General features: G+C 47.7%; 1 protein-coding gene across 1 annotated transcript; it reads left to right on the top strand.

Annotated features, from left to right (window-relative positions):
- The first annotated feature begins 17,806 nt into the window (after positions 1-17,806).
- Positions 17,807-20,750, top strand: LOC123108337 (SKP1-like protein 1). The gene is made up of 2 exons (XM_044530151.1): positions 17,807-18,237; positions 20,422-20,750. The coding sequence occupies exons 1-2, from the start codon at positions 17,941-17,943 to the stop codon at positions 20,593-20,595; spliced, it is 471 nt and encodes a 156-aa protein (XP_044386086.1). The 5' UTR covers positions 17,807-17,940; the 3' UTR covers positions 20,596-20,750.
- The last annotated feature ends 3,241 nt before the right edge of the window (positions 20,751-23,991 follow it).

Consider the following 23,991-nt stretch of genomic DNA (forward strand, 5'->3'; position numbering starts at 1 on the left):
GTTACCGTGATGCCGTCGAGCTCGGCTAATGTCGAGGCACCGCCAATGACGGGCGTGCAACTGACGGAGGGGCCACTTGCTGGCGAGGTGCCGGCCGGCATACACCCGGGTGCATTAAGCTCCAATGCCAGCGTTGGAGACACCAATACCGCCACCGCCGGAGACACCAATGGCGCCGCCACCGTAGACACCAATACCGCCGTCGCCATAGACACCAATGGCGCCGCCTGCGCGTTGTGCGAGTTGCTGGCCGTGAAGCTGGGAATCGGGGGCGGCCCTTGTTGGCCACCCGCAATCCACGTCGTTATCCCATGAATCAAGGTAGGCATAATGTCGGTGAGCGTCAATCCCAATTGTTGTTGCACTTGCTCTTGGACCATCTCCAGAATCCGCGCCACTTGCGGCTTGAGTGCTTCAACCTCGCGCGACTGGCTTTCCGAGCTGGTCTTTTTCTCCTTTCGCCCACCAGCAATATAGTATGACGACCATTTTGTGGACAAGCCTTTGCCGGACACACGACCAGCTGACGTTGGCTTACTGAGCTTATCCTTGTTTTTCATTACGTTCAACGCCCTATTCAAAGGGGTGTCGAAAGGGGAGCTCTGGGACGACCCCGCGCTACTGCTTTCTTTGTCCTGCGGAAGGAACGTGAACCATTTAGAAATATTGGGGATTAATTAGAATGCAACCATATGGAGCTAATTACGCGGGGGTGTATTCCTTACCAGAACAAGCTCAAGCGCCTTGGTCTTCGGATCCGTGGTAAGCTCCTTTGTTACTGGGTCCTCCTTGTACTGGGCCCTGAGAAAGTTCCTGGTCTGCTTGTCACGGTATTTCTCGAAGCGGGGCGGTAGGCCTTGCTCGACACGCTTCGCGTCCTCCTTGTCCCATATAGGCTCCGCCACTCTGTAACCGCCGGGACCGAGTTGGTGGACCCCTATGTTCAACTGCCGCATTTCTTTCCCCCACTGACTTGATTCGGAGGTTGCGGGGCTCTTGCACTTGATCTTGAACTCCTTGTAGTCATCTTCGCTAATCAAAGGATATTTCGCCTTGATCTTCTCATAACTATCACCTTTGTCAATCATTGCCTTCATCGTGCTTTTCCAAGTAGACAGTGCCGTGCTCATCGTCGTGAGGGCGGCACCGTTCACTTTATTCCCCGAGAGGCGTGTGTTTGCGAACTCAGCGGGGAACTTGTATCATTCGTGCAACTTCGTGAAGAGGAGGCTGCGCAAATTCCCTCGGTCCTTATGCCTTAGGTTCTCGGTGTTGATCGAGGCGGTGCTCTGGAGAATGCACCCGAGCTGAACCGAGTACCCCTTGACTACGTGTTTGGGCGCCGTCGGATGCCCGTCGGAGTTCACTTCAGTAAATTCCTCCCTGACGGTGCCGAGCACGTTCGGGCGGCGGTCCTTCCGTTGCCTCTTTGGTTGGCTGCCATCTGTGCGTGCGCCGCCATCATCAGTGGTGGCATCCGCGGCGCCATCATCAGTGGTGTCATCCCCGACGCCACTAGGGGTTGTGTAGTCAGGATCGGTGTCTTCCGCGGCGTCCTCATAGCGGTGAGGTTCTTCCTCCAACTCCTGGGACAGCTCCCAGAATTGCTTGCCGCCCGAACCGCCGGCCTCATCGTTGTGGGCCATGTTTCGCTCTAAATAGGAAAAAAGTTTGGTCAAAAAGTTGGTTATTGTCAAGGAACAAGATCATGATCTCATCATTTAGGGTTTGTCGACACCGAGGCATCCTAAAAGCTAAGCTTTTATTATTTAGGGTTTGTCGATGCCGAGGCACCCTAAAAGCCTAAGCGTACATCATTTAGGTTCTCATCGACACCGAGGCACCCTATAGAAGCCAAGTTAAGTTTTCATCATTTAGGGTTTATGGATGCCGAGGCACCCTAGGTTGGGCCTAATCACTTGGCACTAATCACTTGGCTCTATTGCCACCTATGTTGGGTTTATCATCTAGGGTTTATCGATGCTAAGGAGAATTCTAAGTTGGCCTAATCACCCCGGCCCATGGATTAGTTGCAAGTATCCCATATGTCCTATTTTTAGCTAAGTCATGCTAAAATTCACGGAAAATTTCAGCATGACCTTTGCTGAAAATAGGACATATGGAGTACCCGAATTTGCCGAAACGGAAGTTAATCGACATTCTGGCAAACTCAAGGGCCTCTCGGGGTACCTGCAAATTCATCACGACACAATGGTCGGAGACAAAACCCAGCAAACTAGCAAGATGATCATCATCTTTGCAAGTCATTACTTGTCAAATTCAGAAGAAGGAACAATTTATTTGTCACATAGTTGGCCCATACAGAAGAAGCAACACCCTGCACTAGCCTAAAAACAAGTGAAGTTTCACCCATATAAGAACAAATTTATAAAATCAGAGAAGTTGCTAAATTTTTTGTATCCTTCATACACACTGGAGTACAATGCTTTATAATGTTCCATCATCATTACAGAAATCCAAGAAACACATGGTCTTGAGGATATTCTTTATGACTGATTATTTCAGTTTTACATGCAGATTTTGACCAAAAAACACATGGTCTTTTTAACAGTTTTCAGTTTGGACAGAAATACTGAAAACTACAGTTTGGACAGAATTCCTAACACTTTGGTCTTCTAGTTACAAAACAAAACTGACATAATTCTGTCCAAACTATGCATGAACATTTACAGTAATGATTTTTGACACTGACAACACATATATGAAGTGAAAATGTTACTAGACTTCTGTACCTACACTTCTGTACCTAGCTCGGTATTTTTCAGAACTGAATTTCAGAGTACTCTAAATGATGTGTGCCCTAGTATTTCTGTGTTCCCTGGCATTTCTATAACATTCAGTAGCATGACAACTTTAACATGTTGAGAAAAATTCAGTAACATCTAGGGTTAATCATGTATTGAACAGTCAAAATTATGTTATGGCACAGTAACTCAAAATCTACTGCCGTCACTAAATGTCATGGTTTTACCGCAAAGTTTTTCATTTGAAAACTTCACCATAGTAATCTGTTGTACCCTAGAAATCTGGGGATGTTCTGTCAACAGGGCTACGGATACCCATGATGGGCATGCTAATGATAATTAGTACTCCGTATTACAGTACTAGTAGATGATCTGAAGATTCTGATACGGCAAATGGCGACAGTATCATGCTATATCCACTCAGACAATCCCCATCACGAACCCATTTCACTCACTTTTGCAAAGCATCAGGGCACCAAAGTGTCCATAGGCAGCAACAACTCTACCCCGGTTTTAGCTAAAGACAAGGCGAGCACGGCTAATCCAGCTACAATACACGAAGCTACAGAGAGTAGCTACCCAATGATGCCCGCGTTCATGAGTGCCATGCCGATCTTGACGACAAGGTAAAGAAAGGCAAAGGAAACGAAATCCCCAAAAAATGTTTGCCCTCGATCAAGGCATGATCCATCCTTCCTAACCATCACTGTCAATCTAGCTACTAGCTCTAGGTGGCCCTAGGGTTTGCAGGGGAGGGGGTGGAGGAGAAGGGGGGAATCACCTGGGGGAGGGGATGGAGGAATGGAGGAAGATGTCGGGGGTGCGAGCGCGGGCGGAGGGGCTTGGGCGGGAGGACGTCGAGTGCGCGGGCGCGGGCGGAGGGGGGGCGGCGAGGGAGGCGGCGCTCGGCTCGGTGTCGTGTGGCCTGGCTGAGCTGAGGTAGAGGCGGTCGTCGTCTCCTCCTCCTCCTAGTCCTCCTCCTCCGGCTCGGGGCGCGGGAGCGCGGGGGCGGTGGCGCGGGGGAGCTGCTATGGTGGGGGGCGCGGGGGCGCGGGGGCGGCGGCGTGGGGGAGCAGCGGTGGTGGGGGGCGCGAGGGCGCGGGGGTGGCAGCGCGGGGGAGCTGCGGTGGTGGGGGGCGCGGGGGCGGCGGGGGTGGAGTCCGGCGAGGGTCGGGGCGGCGGCGTCGGGGTAGCGCACGGGTGGATCTGGTGAGGGAGAGGGACGAAGGGGATCTGGCGAGAGGGAGAGGGAGGAATTAGCTAGGGGGAAAGCGTACTAATGGCGCATCCACGGTCGGTGCGCCATTAGTAAATTTTTTTTACATAGCAATGGCGCACCAGGCAGAGGTGCGCCATTAGTAATCTTTTTTTATAAATAGCAACGGCGCACCAGCCAGAGGTGCGCCATAAGTAATTTATTTTTATTTTTTGTTGCATGTAATAATTTTTTAGAAAATGAATATGAATATGAAATAGTAATATTTTTTTATAAAAACAATAATAATTGTTGTTTAACAACAATTGTAGTCTACACTTTTTTAATATTATTTTTTAAAAAATGAATATGAATATGAAACGAGGGGTGCTCGTCAGTGGCGGTGGAGCGGGGGAGGGTGCGGGGGGTGCTCGTCGGCGGTGGTGGAGCGGGGGAGGGTGCGGGGGGTGCTCGTCGGCAGCGGTGGAGCGGGGGAGGATGCGGTGGGTCGTCGGCGGCGGTGGAGCTAGCGGGGGAGGGTGCGGGTGGGATCGAGATCGAGATGGAGGGGGATAGCTATCGAGATGAAGGGGTATCAAGATCGAGATAGAGGGGGATAGCGATCGAGATGGAGGGGGATCGAGATCGAGTGTCCTCATGAATATTCAATATTTTATCATATTGAATATGAAAAAATATCATCAAATTTGAAAAAATATTCATGAATTCAAAAAGTGCCCATGAAATTTAAAAATATTCATGATATCAAAAAGTGCCCATGAAATACAACCGAGAAATGAAGACTATGATTTAAATACAGTCGATCTTAGCTAGCTATCTGTTCATAATCTTCTTGCCCTTCTTTTTCGCAAATGGAGTTCTTCTGTGGAACGGACGTCCTTTAGGTAGGGTGGTCCTGCTTCTTCTTGTGGTGTGTGCTGCTACTACTTCATCGTCGTCGTCATGTTCGATCTTCGGGTCGCCGTACTTGTCCAAGTCTTGCTCATTGGCTACTCCATCCATTCCGATGATCTTCCTTTTGCCTCTCCTCACGACAATACAACTGGGCTTTGATGGGTCGGTAATGAAGAAGCATTGGTCCACTTGGGAAGCCAGTACCATGGCTCATTTTTCGCGGTGACGTTTGCGCCCGCGGTCTTGGATTTGGCTTCGGGTATAACCATGGTGGTGAAATACCGGTCTTCTTTTAGGACGCTCTTGGCCCATCTGACACGGAACATCGGGACCTTCTCTCCAACGTAGCTCAGCTCCCAGATCTCCTCGATCCTTCCGTAGTATCTGTCCTTGTCGTTACCGGTGTAGGATTCCATCGTTACCCCGGAGTTCTGATAACCATCGCTCTTCATGTCCTTGTCCTCGGTGTAGAATGTGTAGCCGTTGATATCGTACGCCTCATAGGTCATCAGGTTGTGCTCGGCGCCCTGTGACAAGGCGAATATGAGTTGTTCTTCCGCGAAAGAATCCTCATGTAAAGGGTATGACAGAAGCTTCTGCTTGAACCAACGCGTGAAACATGAGTTGTGCTCTTTGATTATATCTCCGTCCGTCCTCTGTTGGCCTCGGTCATTGTACGTCTTCTCAATAAAGGTTTTGTGCTCTACCACCCAAGGATCGACCACGTCTATGTGTTGTAGCGCGACTAGGTTTGCTCTTTCAAAGTCGGCGAGTCGACCCTCAAAGTCGACATGCATTTCGCGGCGACCCTCATGGTGACCCCATCCAGCGAGCCTGCCGAGGTGCCTGTTGACGGGCAGACCAACGGGGTTCTCGGTGCCTAGATAATTCGTGCAGTAGGAGATGCACTCTTTGGTCAGAAAGCCCCTGGCTATACTTCCCTCTGGACGTGACACGTTGCGAACGTATCCTTTGATAACACCATTCATCCTTTCGAACGGCATCATGTTGTGCAGGAACGTCGGCCCGAGTTGGATGATATCCTCCATGATATGGACCAGCAGATGCACCATAACATCGAAGAATGCGGGCGGGAAGTACATCTCAAGCTCGCATAGTATCACCACGATCTCTTCCTGTAGCCTTCTGAGTTGCCTCACGCCAACCGACTTCCGAAAGATGACGTCGAAAAAGTTGCATAGGGCAAATAGCGTTTCACGGACGTGCGCGTCCATGATCCCACGGTGCGCCATTAGTAGTTTTGCAAAAAAAGTAAAAAAATATAGTAGTGGTGCACTCTATGGCTGGTGCACCATTGGTAGTTCTAACTACTAATGGCGCACTCTGCCCGGATGCACCATTAGTATGTTTGAAAAAATGAAAAAAACATTTTGTTACTAGTGGCGCACCGTGTGCCTGGTGCACCATTAGTGTCTTCCACACTAATGGCGCACCAACACATGGTGCGCCATTAGTATATAGTAATGGCGCACCACATGTCTGGTGCGCCATTAGTGTCAATTCCATCTATAGCCCTTTTCCTAGTAGTGATAGATCTTGCGTGATCATATGAATTTTTTTGAAATACTGCGTTCCCCAACAAAAATGTGCATTGTGCAAAGGCTGACAAAAAGAAATGCAATGATTATTGTCATACCTGGTATCTAGATCTGGTGATGCTTCTTCATTAATTCTCCCATGCAAGATAACCAATGCATACAATCTATTTGCTTCAGGTTTGGACTTTAGACTTTCTTCTCATTATACTCAATGAATGGGGACCTCTTGCAAGGAGGTGGCTTGATAATCGTTCTCTCAAATTAATGTGATGCATCTCTCCTGAGCTACTAATGCTATAAATCTTGCTGCCCGATCCCACTTCTTCTTGGTTGGAACTTTTTTCAGGTGTTTGGTACGCATTTGGTGACGAGATTCCCACTGAACAACTTGTGTCAAACTTACTTGCCTTTCCTTCTGCTTCTGCACACGATTCATCTATGCCTTCAAGGTCCAACAGATAATCATCATCGATTATTTCTATGATTGGCTGGGCATGTACTGGAAGTTCTTTGAACTCATTCTCAACAAATGTGCTTGACCCAACATGTTGATGTGCTCTGTTGTCTGCAGATCCTGTGGGCAAATCATCTATGCCTAGATTGAAACTTGGTGCTGGGCAGTACTCTCTGTAAAAATCATTTGATCGTTCAGTGTTCCTTTGCTCAAAATGTTGTTTATCTTTATTCGCTGAGGTGTGATTTGTGGAGTTGGATTGGGGATTCTTGCTATTTGGATCAACACACCTTGCAAATAACAGCTCACTCACATCTAGAACATTGATTTCTAGTGCATTGCTTGTCTTCCCACTAACACGCATGAATTCATGGTACCGCTCCTCCACATAAGAGAAATGGGAAGTGCTCCCCTGGCCAGTTACTTCTATTACTTCTGGAACACTTGTGCCCTCAGGTTGGGCAAGCACAGTTGAGCAGTCAGGCAATTTCCCTAGGGCTATTAGCAACTTTTGTTCTGAACTTTTTTCACATGGTTACAACTTTAGGCAAGTCTTGTATCCTTTTGATCTCCATACATGACACCGGAGGGATGTTCTCTTTCTCCTTTTTGTGTCCTACATAATTTAATGCTGCAACCTCAGGTGATGCCTTGAAGTCTTGCACCTTGGCCCTCTGGATAACATTGGCTAACCGCACCACATTTCCTCGAGACGGAAAAGGCACTTGGCCATTTAAGTCACCTAGTGGTTGCGTCCCGATGTGGTTTGCTGTGCTTACTACCACTGTAGGCCCCTTTTTAAGTTAAAGTGGTCTTACTTTTATGGGGTCAAGTGTTCCCTCCGCAAAACTTGCTTGAAAAGCAGCTGGTCTTGCTTCCTGCTTGGACTGAGTTGCCAGAATATGTGACCCACTTGCTTGACATTGGGAATGAAATTTACTAGATTACTTTGGAGCTTCCTCTGTAGATACTGCCTCATCTTCATCTTTGCCGCACAGTGGTACTGCTGAGCTTGATGGCGTACTCTTTACCACCTATGTTTTGTCATTCCCATGAATTGCCACTTTTGTTTCAAAATTTGCCTGCTGTTGCTGCTGAGAAGGATCGGATTTTTTCATGGCTAACTGCCTTGACTTTCCCCCTTGGCCATATCCGTGATTTTCGGCACGATATGCTTGCAGATGCATTGCTTTTTCATTCATCACATATTGCTCTAATACAAAACTGACAGTTTTCTTCATCTTCTTTGATGGCGGGAGTGGTGGTACTTGGTTTTGACAAGCATTCTTTGGTTCTGTAGCTTCATTTAGAGCGCCAATTTCTCTCATTATTTTCTGGCGAATCGGCTTTGGACATATTTCCTTAGGGTTGAATGTGAAGACCATATCCAAGTCTTTCCCCCTCAACAATTCTTCGAACATCCTCCTCGCTTCGGTTGCCATGGATATGTCATCAACATCCAACATTTTTTTCACATCAAAAACAAGGAAGCGTGGTTTTGGAGAAACATCAGTTTTGAATTCTGTCATCACAAGGTCTCTGATAGAGATCCTATCTGCCTCATCCAATCCTTTTGGCTTTCTCTCTCTCTCTCTCTCTCTCTCTCTCTCTCTCTCTCTCTCTCTCTCTCTCTCTCTCTCTTCCTTTCAATTAGAAACCGCAGCGTGCATTGTTCATCATCATCGCTGCCTTGTTTTTCAGCTGCGGCATCCTCATCCCGACCGTAGCCACCATTGCCGCCTGAGCCACCGTTGCCACCTCCACTGTCATCATCATCATCGTCATCCTACTTCCCCTACCCATCATCTTCCTTGTCTTTATTGTTCCCATCACCTTCTTCGTCCTCATCGTCTTCCTTTCCTTCATCCTCTTCTTTTTCGTCATCCTCTTCCACTTCATCATCTTCATTGTCCTCGTTCCCCTCAGTTCCGTCTTCCCTCCCCATGTCAACACTTGCCCCCTCGTGGTGATCCACCGTTTGTCGTGCTCCCTGGCTACTTGATTTCCCCCGAACTCCACTTGATCCATCATGACCATCATCATTGTCTGAACTGCCATCGCTATCGCTTTCATCACTACATTTATCCCTGCCATCTCCCTCACTTTCACTATTGACTGCCTTGCTGTCATCACTCTCGGAATTAAACGCCCCCTCCTCACTTGTTAAGCCGTCTTTGCCGGCTAGTACTCGATCACAACTTCTATTAGACTACCGCCTGCTTGTCTCCGTAGTAGTGGGATTTGCCTCCTTTGCCCCCCATTCATCATCATCTATCTTCCCAATCCAATAACGAGCTTCCCCACTGCATGTGAAATTATGGAACACATTTTGTGCACCAAACCTGTGAGCTTCTTTTGCGTCCATAAAACATAAAAGTGGATGGTAGACAACATGATAAGTACAAATCTTCTATTGAAGAGTCTGAAAATGGTGGAATGTACAAATGGGGATGAAAAGGGAAACAACACTGAGAGGGAAAAACAAGTGCTGGATAACTTACTATTTTGTCATACGACTCGGGCAATCTTGTGGCAACAAATTTGGTGATATGGTCCATACTACCAAACAAGCTATCATACGGACACCGGGAAAAATCCGTCTTGAGCTGATGGTTTATAGTCAAAGAAGATAAAAAAAATGAGTGACAACAATTTTGGCACTTCCATACCAAAAAGAACTGAGAAAATGGTACTACTAATTGTCTGAAAATTCCTGCATCCACTATCCCACTTTCCTGTTGCATACTATTAGTGGATACTTAAGATTTAATAAGCAGCAAAAATGTAGGAGTGGTATGCAACTTGCTAGTTTTCATAACATAAGTTGCGTGTGTTGTTGGAGAAACTTGCTGCTTTTCAACATGTAAATTGCACACAAAAAAGAGCTAAAAAATATACTACAACAGCTACCATTAATACAACAACCCTTCCTGTAAACATTATCCAAGTGTGTGCATGGCAAACAAAAGGTTTGAAGAATACTGAGAACTACCTGAACCTACTTGAAATATATGTAAAGCAATTGCCCAAAAAATTATATTAGCTTGCTTGGTCTTTCAAAGTGAATTGCCTACTCTAAAATGGTAGTGTTGCCTAAAAATAATATATCTCCTACAACAGAAAAATTGAGTTACCCACAAATTGCCATATTCTCCCGGAGCCTTCCTGTCCTTCTTGATAACTTTGGAAATTAAATCTGAATTCCAAACTGAAACCCTTGGTACCAAGTTCAGGATTGACTCATCAACATCCAAAGAGTCTAGATACAATAGCTGCGTCATGACAAGAAAAAGAACACAAAGTTTAAGTTAGCTAATGATTGATTAAGAAAAAAAAAAGAAAACAATATGGATGCTTAAGAAAGCAAGACAACTTGAAGCACTTATAACGAGGTGGAAAACACAACAACAAACAACCTTCTTGTTGCCACGCCCCGAAGTGAACGCAAGCTTTAGTTGATCAACAACAAACTGACATATATTGGTTTCCGTTATTCCATTGACATTCATGACCGCCGGGAAGCTTTTTGGGGAAATACTTAAACTAGTTGAAGAGGCAAGGAAGCACGAAAAAACAAGAGCTAGCCAAGCGCGGACAAAGTCATCATCATAAGATCCTCCCATGTCTATGATCATCTTGCACCATTCTGTGAGAGTTGGGGAGTCCTTGGATGTGATATTATAAATACTGTACATTGCCTTTGTGATTTCAGGACGATTCTCGAAGCACACCTTCCTGCCCCTATTTGGCAAACCCCATATCCTACGGACACTTGCGGCATCTACAGGAATCTCCCCCTTTCTGGAATGACTATCTGCGAAATCTTAGGGTCGTAATGCTTCATTATCCACTGGCTAAGATCTCCGGGCATGCTACTCGCTGCAAGGTCCAGAATGCCACCAAATTCTTTTCCAATGATGACACCCTTTTGGTCAGGAACCAAGTCCTTGTTCAACTTGAAGAGTCTTGCAGGGGATGCCCTGTTCCTACGACCCTATTGCACAGAAAAAAACAAAAAACGGGAATTAGCAAAATAATGTTCATCACAGGAAAGGCAACTTAGGGAGCATTGCTGGGCAACTACTTAGTGAAACTGAGGCAACTATGCAAATACCTCAGTTCCTCCCGTCTTCTGGCGTTTTGGTTTTGGAGGTTAGTCAACGTCTACACCTTCAACATTTGCATTCCCAGCATCTGCAGCTTGGCTCTCGTTACTATTCTCGTTACTAATAATATCATCAGGATGCTTCCCCCGTGAAATAACTGCTTTAGTTCTCTGACGCTTGTACCCAATTATTGGTGCACTGCTCTGTGGCTGGAAGATGGAAACCACATAAATCAATAAAAAATGAAAAACAAAATCTGTTGTGTACAGAAAGAACATAAAACTTCCTGAGGATGTGCACACCTATGTTTGATGCTCCTCATTCCCATGAGATGCAAGGTCATCATGACTTGAACCAGTAGGTCCATCTTGTTTTGACTTATGACTTTTCCCAGCCATCTATTTTCTGTTGCATATATAAAGGACAAACAATGAGCATCATCATACAAAAAATTAGAAAAATGGTTCTGAAAAAATTGTATATCATCCAACAAATTCATTTGACTAAATTCTTACTAAACTGAGCAAACAACATATCGTGACTGGTAGGCAACAGATGATGGCATGTCAGGCAACTGACTCAGAAAGGATGAGCAAGCCTGACATTGCACAAATGCACTAGGCAAAAAAAGGATGAGGGTGTGTCTGGCAACTGACTCACAAAAAGTTGAGCAAGCCGGACATTCCACAAATGCACTAGGCAAAAGATGATGGCATGTCAGGCAACTGGCTCACAAAAAAATTGAGCATCCCTGACATTGCACGAAATTCATTGGGCAACAGATGATGGCATGTCAGGAAACTGACTCACAAAACTTGAGCAAGCCATGCATTGCACAAATGCACTAGGCAACAGCTGAGGACATCTCAGGCAACTGACTCATAAAACTCCAGCAAAGCCTGACAACTGAATCACAAAACTTAAGCAAAATGATATATCTGTAAAAACAAACATGAGCGTCGAACCCCAACATACAACCTCATACACACACACACATTTCAACAACAGGAGCCTACAACATCAAACATTGTCCCATTGCCTTGTTTAAACACAAATAGGTACATTTGTTGCATGTAAAAAAAGATGCTAGGCAACTATATGAGCAGTTGTTGGGCAAGTCAGCAGATCAACAACCTATGCACGAGAACATCTCCCTCCCTCTCCCTTCACACGCTACGACATCCTACCGAGCATCACCAAGCCTCGAATGCCCCTCGAATCCTATCTCACCAGTACCCAAACCAAATCTAACGAGTGCTTAATCCGTTCCAAATCAGTTAACCTATGCATAATCTCTTACAAGGGCAAAGGTACTCAGTGATTTCGCCCAAAACTCAACGGATCTGACAAGCCTACACAAATGGGATCGAGATGAACTGACCTGGGATTCTGCCCTCTGCCCAACAGGAAGGCGATTATGCTCCTCCGCGCGAACAGCATAGCGAAGGCGCGCGCGTCATTCCTCCTCGGCCGCGTCTCCGGCGCTGCAGCGCCTTCCGCCCCCGACTGCTGTGTGTTGCGGGTGTAGTCGTATGGCCCCGGTCGTCGCACCGACACACACCTGCCCGCTTAACCCCTCCCTTCACGCCGCGCACGCTATCCCTTCCTCACTCTGGCGGAAGACGGCCGCCGAATTGCCGCGATGCCGCCGGCTGCTCCGGATTTGAGGGATTGGAAGCAATTAGGATGCGCTCCCCTGCGCTCGGGAGCAGTTTCGAAATGGGGAGGAAACGGAAATGGGGAGGGGAGACGAACTGCAGGGTCCCACGACCGCCTAGACACCCAACGGGTCTCGACCGCGACGCCACGATCAGGAGACACCCGACGCATGCATCAATAAATGGCGGTTTCGTCTGGGAAGCGCGCGGCCGCGAGATGTCGATCGGACGGCGCGCAAATGGCGGTTTCGCCTGGGAAGCGCGCAACCGCGAGATGTCGATCGGACGGCGCACAAGCGCGTGTGCTCTGTAAGACAAACGAGCCAGCGAGCACTTTTTAGGTTTTAGGAATTAGCCAGCGAGCACTTTTTAGGTTTTAGGAATTAGTTATTATGCATGCATGCACCACCTCCGGGCAAGTTGTATGGCCGGCTCTGGTCCGGATGAGTCCACAGTTTTGAAGGAGATCCTAAGCATGACTAGTAGAAGGCCCGTGCGTTGCCACGGGCTTTTAAATATTTTTACCGTGTGCATATATAAACATAATGCATATCAAGTTTTACGTGTAAACATAATTGAAATCCATATCACACAAAATATTCTTCGATACAAAATGTAATTCGATAATGTATACATAGAAAGACACGCGATGCACAAAATAAAGAAAGTGGTACAGAAACATAGTACTCTTTATTGTGCACTATATTACACAAGGTAGATAGCACCCTACATGACTTTTATGCTTAAGACCAATCATCTCACGAAGCATTTCCATTGTTATTAACCATTAATTAAAGACAACAGATGGAGCATTTTGTTACCTTTAAACAAATATTCCAAGATGCTGCAACCAGAACCTTAATACATTATGGAATTTCCTAACAAATATTACATAGACCCAAATATACAGCACAACATCCAATAAAAAATCATTATAACACACCATCTAACTTAAAAGTCTGGCATATGAAAATTTAGACCTCCGATAGAAAACGATGAATTTCAGCAGGAAATATCAAATACATGCTTCCCTGTCCGATGTATAAATATGTGTAATTCTCAATTGATGCACTTCTGAAATCTTCTAACTCACATAACACCATAATTACAGTGATTGTGCAACATATTTTTTAGAAAGCATGCATAAGCCTTTGAGTATAAACACAACTTTTGGTAGGGAGTCAATAACACCCCTTGGTAGCCAAGCCTTTGAGTATAAACAAAAATGATTTCTCAAGCTTTCTTTTGCTTCATGGAGCTGTAATTATTGCTAACAGAAACAAAATAGAAATCACATGATAAAAAAGAAACAACGCAATAGGAGAAAATGAGGCATACTACGTGGCCATGTCGCTGACCTGGCCATCACAACCTCCGAGACCAAGGGGCGAGGAGGTGGCGGCATCAGCTCCAATGAACCTATGACACCAAAATGATTATGTTTGCCGTCCTCGATCGTCGGCATCATCGACTCAGTGGTCGGTCCCCTTGTATCTTCTTCCCCATGGATCGGGATTGATTCGACATAGGATCAGAACAACAAACAAAATCAAAAGTCACAAAGAATTATAGCCTAGTAATGCTCAGTCAGCCAAATTAAGAAATATTGGTAACACATGCATATCTATTAATGATATTAGTGAACAATGCAAAAAGCAAAGGATTCCATTTGTCGCAATTAGTACACACGACAACTACTTCATAAGTTCATATGACCAATCAGTTAGACCACATGGTTAAATTCATTCATAGATGAACAATAGATGAACAACTAACAAAAGTCGAGAAAGATCCTTACAAAAACAATGATTGGTCAGGAATTTGAAAGGAGGGAGGGTCTATTATTAACGCTAGTGAAGGCGCATGTCATGCCAACTCTAAAAAGTTAATTCCATTTACAAAAATCACATTGGAAAAGTATTGTGCATTCATGTTCTAGTCTTAATATCCCTTAGGTAATCTTGTTTTCAGCTGAACGATGATCATGTCAAGCTAAACGAAGAGGACGCCGATAGGTCCACATTGTTCCCTGCCCACCACCGCCCACTTCCACACGCCACCATCCATGTTCACCGCCTGGATGCCGGCCCCAGCTCTCAAGGCCCTAGAACCGGTGCGCCCACGGGTCGCCGCGTTTGGTATGTACCCGCCGCCACCGCGTTGGACCTTCTCGTCCTACAATGCAATAGCCATTGCCTTAGTTGTCTACATCAGACATCTGAAATGAAACAAAAGTCAAATGCTACTAATTAGACGTAATACATCAAAATGTCAAACAGAGTCAACACTTTAATTATGCTTCATAGGATAAGAATCAAACATACATAGTTAAACCAAATACTTAACAAAGTGTCAACAACATTTCACAGATTTTTTCAGAATTTTTGAAGCACTAACCTGGCTTGGCTCAATGCCAATGTGGTTCAGCATATCAATGCATAGATGTAGGAATCATCCTTGTACTCTGCACAAACAAGGGAAAAACATGAGCTTTCATGTTTCCGTGTATTATAGTTGAGCAGAAGCGATACATGGATAGTAGTATGAATGTACAACAGTGGGAAAGTTGAGGTTCCCTGGGCTGAATGTCTATGAAAGGTGCCTCCCATTTTCCCTTGTAGTCCAGGTTCCTAATTATCTGACTACACAAATATCCCATGTCAGAAGTTGCAATGCCAATGCACACTGCTGTTTGTCTACAATTTGACTATCTAATCTTAGTCTAGTAGAAGTACCTTTTGCATCCATGGTCTCTTGCACCGGGGTACGTACCAAACTCCTAACTTCTTACAACTGATGATATTGTTAGGCGATGGAATTTGGAGTAACTTCTTGCTGACAACTGATGATATTGTTGGGCATTGAATTAATTGAACCACCCAAACTACTTTCAATCCTTTCTCGAAAGACAAATCAAGGAGACCACGAGATAGAAAAAGAGAGAAACTTACCATTAAGATAGAGGACAAGTCAGGCAGTCTTGCACATGGTGTTGGTAGGCAGCACCGCCGTGGTCGGGACAGTTCGCGCCCCAAATCCATATCCTCCATTTTTGCAAGATTCTGTACACCACATCTTTCTTACTAAAGTGGGAGAAACCATAAATCGACTATCAATCATCATTAAGTGTAGAATATGGTCATTAAAATTCATTAAAATCATTGCACATCGCTTGCTTGATTCTCCTCTATTAAATTAGCATTCATCACGGTGCCTTCTAAAGACAAGGCATGACAGAAACACAAAGCACAACCCAAGCACATTGGTTTATGTACCATACTCATTGTAAAAAATTAGAAGCTTCTGTAAGATGTGACACTGTTTACATGTTTGGAGTGAATTGCATCCTTGTACAAAGGATAGAAGAACTGAATGCTTATGTACTTATAAAATACAAAAGTGAAAAGGGTAATTAAATCATGTTGGGTTAAAAACCTTACGTTCCCATGGTTCTTTCTCAGATCAAAGAACTCAAAATATCAGCAGTGGATATTGGAGCCAGGAGAAGAAACGACGTGACCTTCACCCACATCCTTAATGGCCAGCCTCATCTCCATGCCCAGGACGATCTGAAGCCTCCCTCAATAATTCGACACCTGCACGATGACCGACCGTCAGATCACAACACTCGGCTTGGGCAACGAATTCGAGGGATTTCTAGACCAAGCGTTGAGAGTACCTAGGGGTCACCTTGGTTTTTGTACACGACAAAGAGGAGTGCGGGAGGCGAGCCCCAACCCATCGAGACCATGATGCCTTGAGAGAAAGCTAGGGGAGGCGATGGTGAAGCACGACATCATGGCGCACATGCCCTACGTCTCAACGCTACAGTCGAGCGTCACCATGTAGCCGCACAACAGCTTGCACTCCATGAGTTACATACTATTTTCGCTCACACGACGAACGCCATCCGCCCGTCACTGAGGTATCGGGCATCGTAAGGTAAAAAGTCCGGTTTGGATGGGATGAAAGACGAACCAAAATAAAGCAAAATTGGACAGGGAAGGGGGTGGATGAGGAGGCGAACATACAACGAGGTCGGGGTGGCTGTGGCCGAAGCATGAGGCTCGGCCTCCTCGCCGATGACCAGATCCGCCGTCAGAGATGATGAGGTCATCAGCCCCGTGACCTGGATCCCGCCAACAGGGTGATGCAGAGGAGAGGTGCGGCAGCGTCCTACGGGTGAGGACGGCGGGGGAGGTGAGGGAGCAGCTGAGCGCGGTGGTGCGGCTGCGTCCCTCGGGAAGACGAACGGCGAGCGGCCCGAGGCGGGAGGCGGCGAGGGGGAGAGAAGAGTCGTGCGGTGCAGGGTGAAAGCCCGACTCGCTCGGTTTGTAGCAGGGTACTGCTATAATCGAAACATTTCCTTTGATGTAATTTGACTACGTATGGAAAGATTAATCAGTGATTGACCGACTTATGGTAAGTTAATTAATTTAGATTTGATTTTTAAATATTGATTAGAGATTAACCGTGATTGATTCTCTCCCATAAAGACATTACTAAATAATTTGTGTCCACATGGAAAGTTCTGATCCGTTTGGCTTTCGGTACATGGGATGGTGGAAGGAAAGACGAAAATAAACCGGACGAAAATAAACCAGACGAATAATAACAGTGGACGCAATCCTAGCAACTGCTCCATTAAGAGTAGAGATAATGCCTCAGGATGAGGAGGTCACGATTAGGGTATGGCAAGAAGAACTTTTTTGGAAAGCTTTGATTCTGGTGATAATTACCATATTCGAAATTTCCTTAGTTATAGCCTTACCATACATGGATTGATTTATTACTATAATTATCATATTTGAGATTTCTAAGTTTATAGCCATACCATACGTGGATTAATTGTGATTGATTACCATAAATACGTTGGGTATTGTCGGCCAGACGAGAAAGAGAAAAACCGGTGGGAGGGTGGTGGTGGGAGGTGGGACGAAGAAAAACCGGTTGAAAAAAAACCGATTGAAAATAAACCGATTGAAAGTGGGGGGACTATTCAACCAATTCGTCCATTAGGAGTAGAGATAATCACGACCTAAAGTTTGCCATTTGTTTAGAAGAAGAAAAAACGTCTTTGACTAGGTATGCATGCATGCACCGCCTCCAGATTTTCACGGAACTTGATTGACAACAATTCCCATCTGGAGTCGGCGGCGCCGACATCGTCGCCCTGCTAGCCTATAAATACCATCCGTGGCGGCATCCGCCGCATCCATTCCACCGGATCGACTCGATCATATCGCCACGCAAAACCCACCCCAAACCCCCGAGATCCATCGATCGATATGAAGATGGTTCGTCTCCGCAGCTCCGACGGCGAGGAGTTCGAGGTGGCGGAGGAGACCATCGGCGCGGCGTCGGTGATGATCAAGGGCATGCTAGAGGACGACGTCGCCGTCGACGTGATCCCGCTCCCCAACGTGACCGGCCGCATCCTCTCCCGCATCCTCGACTACGTCAACAGGCACTTCTCCGACCCCGTCGGCGTCACCTCGTCCTGCCCCGGCGCCGACGACACCCTCAGGCGGTTCGACGACTCCTTCGTCCATGTCGATCAGGACACCCTCTTCGACCTCCTCCTCGTAAGCAGCCCACACGATCTCTCCCTTCGATTCGATCTACTAGTTAACTAGCTGCTAGTAGATCAATTGATCTGGACCCCCGCTGTACGTTCATGCTGTTGGAGCCGACTCTCTCAGCCCTCTTCTCTCTTGGTTGTTTCACACAACACACACAAGAACACAAGGAATTTTGGTGCCGTACTGTGTCACACAGCCGACGTTTTCCCCTCTCTATATTTCTTCTTGTACCAAAACAAATATGCTTTACAGCCCTTAAGTAGTACTCACGCACGCAGACCGGGCACTACACTTGCCCACTAACCAGCCCACGCATGCACTAACCCAGGCCACTAACAGCACACGCACACATGCAGCTAACAAGAATTGACCTTATCTAACTACGGACCTTTTCTCAAGGTCACAACGGATTCACCCATCCATCGGCTTCAACTTGTGCAGGCCGTTGGCTTGAGACCATCATGCACCATCGTCTCACACGGCAAGCTAGCCAGCTTCACGCGGCAGCTCGGACTTTCTCCATGCATGCTTCTCCTATCTGAAACTACTGACTCGTACGTATCACACGTACCTCCGTACACACACATTTTTCTACCTGCAACTACTACATGCAAGACTGAAATAAACATGAAGATACATGATCAAGATTAAAAAGCTAACAATGTCCTCCCTAATCTTGATCCTTTACTTGTGACACAGCTTCAGAGAAGAGCTGGCTCATCCTCGACACCGAGCAGTGCCTTCTCCTCGTTGTCCTTCTTCTTCTCCGGACACTCCCAGGCAAAATGCCCAAAGTCATCACAGTTATAGCATTGTACCTCACTCTTGTCTCTGCGCCCTCCACCACGGCCATGTCGGCGGCCATGGCCACGGCCACCATGGCCGCGTCCTCGCGATGAGTCATGCCCTCTCGCCATGAGGAGTTGCTCTTCTTCACGTGCCGTCTCCCGCCCCTTGACGAGCTCCTCATGCGCCTTAAGTGAACCAATGGCCTCCTCCATGGCCATCTTGTTGGTGTCGCTGAACAATGCAATCGATGACGCAACGTGGATGAACTTGTTGGAGACGGATCAGAGCAGCTTCTTCACGACGTACTTCTCCTCCATCGCATTACCAAGCTCACGAATGCGCCCCACGAGCGTCGTGAACCTCGCCGCGAAATCATCCACGGACTCCACATCACTCATCTTGAGGCCATCAAATTCCGAGCGCAAGGATTGAACCCTCGCCTCTCGGACGCGCTCGACGCCCACATGCATGGAGCGTAGCGCCGCCCACACATCGGCTGCGGTCTCCTTCTCCGCAACTCGCAGCAGCGTCGTGTCGTCGATGGACTGGGAGATGATCGTCATGGCCATCTCCTCCTTGTCCTTGTCGACCTCCGATGAGGCCCCATGATCAACGGCGCCCCACACGCCATTGGCGCGCAAGAGGTATTTCATCCTCATCGCGCACGCAGCGTAGTTCGGTCCTCGTGAGCAGCAGGAATGGGAGCTTCCCCGCCGCCGTCGTCGCCGCCGTCGCGGCAGCCGCCATCGCCGCCGAGTCGCTCGGCACCAACGCTTCACTCGCTGAAGAGTCACGCGGCATCGTCTTCGTCATCACCTAGCGCTGATACCAAATGTTGGAGCCGATTCTCTCAGCCCTCTTCTCTCTTGGTTGTTTCACACAAGAACACAAGGAATTTTGGTGCCGTACTGTGTCACACAGCCGACGTTTTCCCCTCTCTATATTTCTTCTTGTACCAAAACAAATATGCTTTACAGCCCTTGAGTAGTACTCACGCACGCAGACCGGGCACTACACTTGCCCACTAACCAGCCCACGCATGCACTAACCCAGGCCACTAACAGCACACGCACACATGCAGCTAACAAGAATTGACCTTATCTAACTACGGACCTTTTCTCAAGGTCGCAACGGACTCACCCATCCATCGGCTTCGAACTTGTGCAGGCCGTTGGCTTGAGACCATCATGCACCATCGTCTCACACGGCAAGCTAGCCAGCTTCACGCGGCAGCTCGGACTTTCTCCATGCATGCTTCTCCTATCTGAAACTACTGACTCGTACGTATCACACGTACCTCCATACACACACATTTTTCTACCTGCAACTACTACATGCAAGACTGAAATAAACATGAAGATACATGATCAAGATTAAAAAGCTAACACATGCATGCAGGCTGCCAATTTCCTCGACATGCAGAGCCTGCTCGACCTGACGTGCAAGGCGGTGGCGGACCAGATCAGCGGCAGGACCCTCGAGGAGATCCGCAAGAAGTTCAACATCGTCAACGACTACACCAAGGATGAGGAGCAGGAGGTCCGCAGGGAGAACTCGTGGGCATTCAATTAGAGTACTATGTTTTGGCTCTCTATCATATGCGCTTTCTCACACTTTAAAGCAAATCAACGTGGGGTTTCATGGCTACGTGAATGTGCATTCATAATCGGAACAAAGTATATATAGGGAAGCACAAGGCGCGTCAGACACAGTGAATAAATTCTATCCATATGAGAAACGAAGGTACAAATGCTATCCAGATGTCGGTGACCATGAGCTTACAAGCACGCTTAGCATAAAGATTGTAGAATATTATGCAACTCACGATATTATTGATCATACAAGTACATAGGGGAGTCACGTCCTCAACTATACATGGAAGGAGGAGGGCTTGTTGTATAAGAAATATACATACTATATCTATATCTTAACACCCCCCGCAGTCGAAGCGGCATCAAGGACGACGCAAAGACTGGAACGGAACTCCTCAAAGGACGCGGTAGACAAGCCCTTGGTCATGATGTCAGCAAACTGTTGAGAGGTAGGGACATGTAACACGCGTACATGACCAAGACCTACGTGTTCCTGAACAAAATGGATATCAATCTCAATGTGCTTGGTGCGTCGATGATGAACCGGGTTGGCGGAGAGGTAGACCGCGGAGATGTTGTCACAGTAGACAATCGTGGCCTTGTCAACCGGAGACAAGAGCTCATGTAGAAGCTGACGAAGCCAGGAACACTCAGCAACGACGTTGGCAACCGCACGATACTCCGCTTCAGCGCTGGAGGGGGAGACAATGGGTTGCCGCTTGGACGACCTGGAGACGAGTGATGGCCCAAGATAGACACAATAGCCGGATGTCGAGCGTCGTGTATCAGGGCAGCCAGCCCAGTTAGCGTCAGAGTAGGCAATCAAGTCCAAAGAGGTCGACGCCTGAAGAGACAACCCGAGATCCAAAGTGCCTCGGATATAGCAAAGAATGCGCTTGACCGCGGTCCAGTGAGCATCACGAGGAGTATGCATATGGAGGCACACCTGCTGCACAACGTACTGAAGCTCTGGGCGGGTAAGAGTGAGGTACTGAAGAGCACCAACAATCGGCCGGTAGAACGGAGCATCTAAAGCGGGAGAACCATCTGTGGCAGAGAGCTTGGCCTTCGTGTCGACAGGCGTGGCAACCAGTTTGCAGTTAAGCATCCCGGCACGATCCAAAAGCTCATGAGCATACTTCCGCTGATGAAGAAAGAAACCATCTGCTCGGCGAATAACCTTAGTGCAGAGGACCTAAGTCCTTGATGGCGAACTCAGCACGAAGACGATCAGTGAGCTGTCGAAGAAGAGCAGTAGAGCATGCCGTAAAGATGATATCGTCGACATAGAGCAGCAGAAAAGCAGTGGCATCACCCTAGTGGTAAACAAATAGTGAAGCATCGGAGCGAGTGGAGCGGAATCCAAGCTGATGAAGAAACGCTACGATGCGCTGGTACCACGCACGAGGAGCCTGCTTAAGCCCATATAAGGACCGAGAAAGCAGGCACACATGATTCGGAGAAGATTCATCGATGAATCCCGTGGGCTGCTGACAGAACACTTGTTCCTCAAGATGACCATGAAGAAAAGCATTAGAGACGTCCATCTGATGCACAGGCCAAGAGCGGGACACTGCAAGCTGAGGAACAGTTTGAATCGTCCCGGGTTTGACCACTGGGGCAAAGGTGTCAGTGAAGTCGACACCGGCGCGCCGACGAAAGCCACGAACAACCCAACGCGCCTTGTGGCGGTCGAGGGTGCCATCAGGATGAAACTTGTGCTTGAAAACTCACTTCCCGGTAATGATGTTGGCATGAGGGGGACGCGGGGTAAGCTGCCAAGTGTGATTACACTGCAACGCTCAAATTCCTCCTTCATCGCGGCAAACCACAGAGGGTCTTGAAGCGCGGTACGGGCAGAGGTCAGCAGAGGCGACGATGATGGCATGGACGTCGAAGCCACATAGGTATACTCTTCCACGGAGTACCGAGAACTCGGGCGGAAGACACCCATGCGGGACCGAGTAACGGGGCCGGCGAGTGGTTGAACCACGGCGGCCCCGGTGGACCCGTCTCCAGGAGGGGCAGCGGCCACCGGGGGAGAAGCCGAAGGCGGGCCGGGCGAAGATGCCCCGGCAGAGGCCGGCGCGACCAGGCGGGTGGCCGTGGAGCCCGACGAAGGAGCTGGCGAGGCCGCTGCTGCAGAGGCCGGCGAAGCGGTGGCAGCAGCTGGCGAGGCCGGCGAGGCGTCCGCAAAAGCCGGGGAGGTCGGGGCAGCGGCGGGCGAGCCCGCAGAGGCCGGCGAGGTCGGTGTTGACGCCGGCGAGGTCGGTGAAGACGCCGGTGAGACCAGCGAGGCTGGCGAAGAAGGCGCAGCCGGAGAGCTGGCGGGCGGCAGCCGTAACACCGTACGGCCAGGGGGCGCCCCATGCCGCGGCAAAGAGCCGGGGCGGACAGTGTCGGCCAAGGAGGGGCCGGGCGCCGAAGGAGAAGCCGCCTGTTGTTCCTGTTTAAACGGAAAAGAACACTCGTCAAAATAAACATGCCGGGAGGTGATGACACGGTGAGAGACCGGATCATAGCACCCATAGCCCTTGTGTTAGCTGGGTAACCGAGGAAGACACACGGGAGGGAACGAGGAGCAAGTTTATGAGAAGAGGTGGCGATGGTACTAGGATAACAAAGACATCCGAAGATACGAAGACCGTCATATAAAGGTGGGGACCCAAAGAGAAGGTGATGTGGTGTAAAATTCCAGCGGGTGCGACACGGACGAAGGTTAATGAGAAGGGTGGCAGTAGCAAGAGCATCGGGCCAGAAACGGGGAGGCATGTAAGCATGGAATAAGAGGGTACAGACACAATCGTTAAGAGTGCGGAGGATGCGTTCAGCCCGACCGTTTGAAGGAATTATGCCCTAGAGGTAATAATAAAGTTATTATTTATTTCCTTATTTCATGATAAATGTTTATTATTCATGCTAGAATTGTATTAACCGGAAACATAATACATGTGTGAATACATAGACAAACAGAGTGTCACTAGTATGCCTCTACTTGACTAGCTCGTTGATCAAAGATGGTTAAGTCTCCTAACCATAGACATGAGTTGTCATTTGATTAACGGGATCACATCATTAGGAAAATGATGTGATTGACTTGACCCATTCCGTTAGTTTAGCACTTGATCGTTTAGTTTGTTGCTATTGCTTTCTTCATGACTTATACATGTTCCTATGACTATGAGATTATGCAACTCCCGTTTACCGGAGGAACACTTTGTGTGCCACCAAACATCACAACGTAACTGGGTGATTATAAAGGTGCTCTACAGGTGTCTCCGAAGGTACTTGTTGGGTTGGCGTATTTCGAGATTAGGATTTGTCACTTCGATTGTCGGAGAGGTATCTCTGGGCCCACTCGGTAATGCACATCACT

The sequence above is a fragment of the Triticum aestivum genome, chromosome 5A (assembly GCF_018294505.1).
Source record: "Triticum aestivum cultivar Chinese Spring chromosome 5A, IWGSC CS RefSeq v2.1, whole genome shotgun sequence".
NCBI lineage: Eukaryota > Viridiplantae > Streptophyta > Magnoliopsida > Poales > Poaceae > Triticum > Triticum aestivum.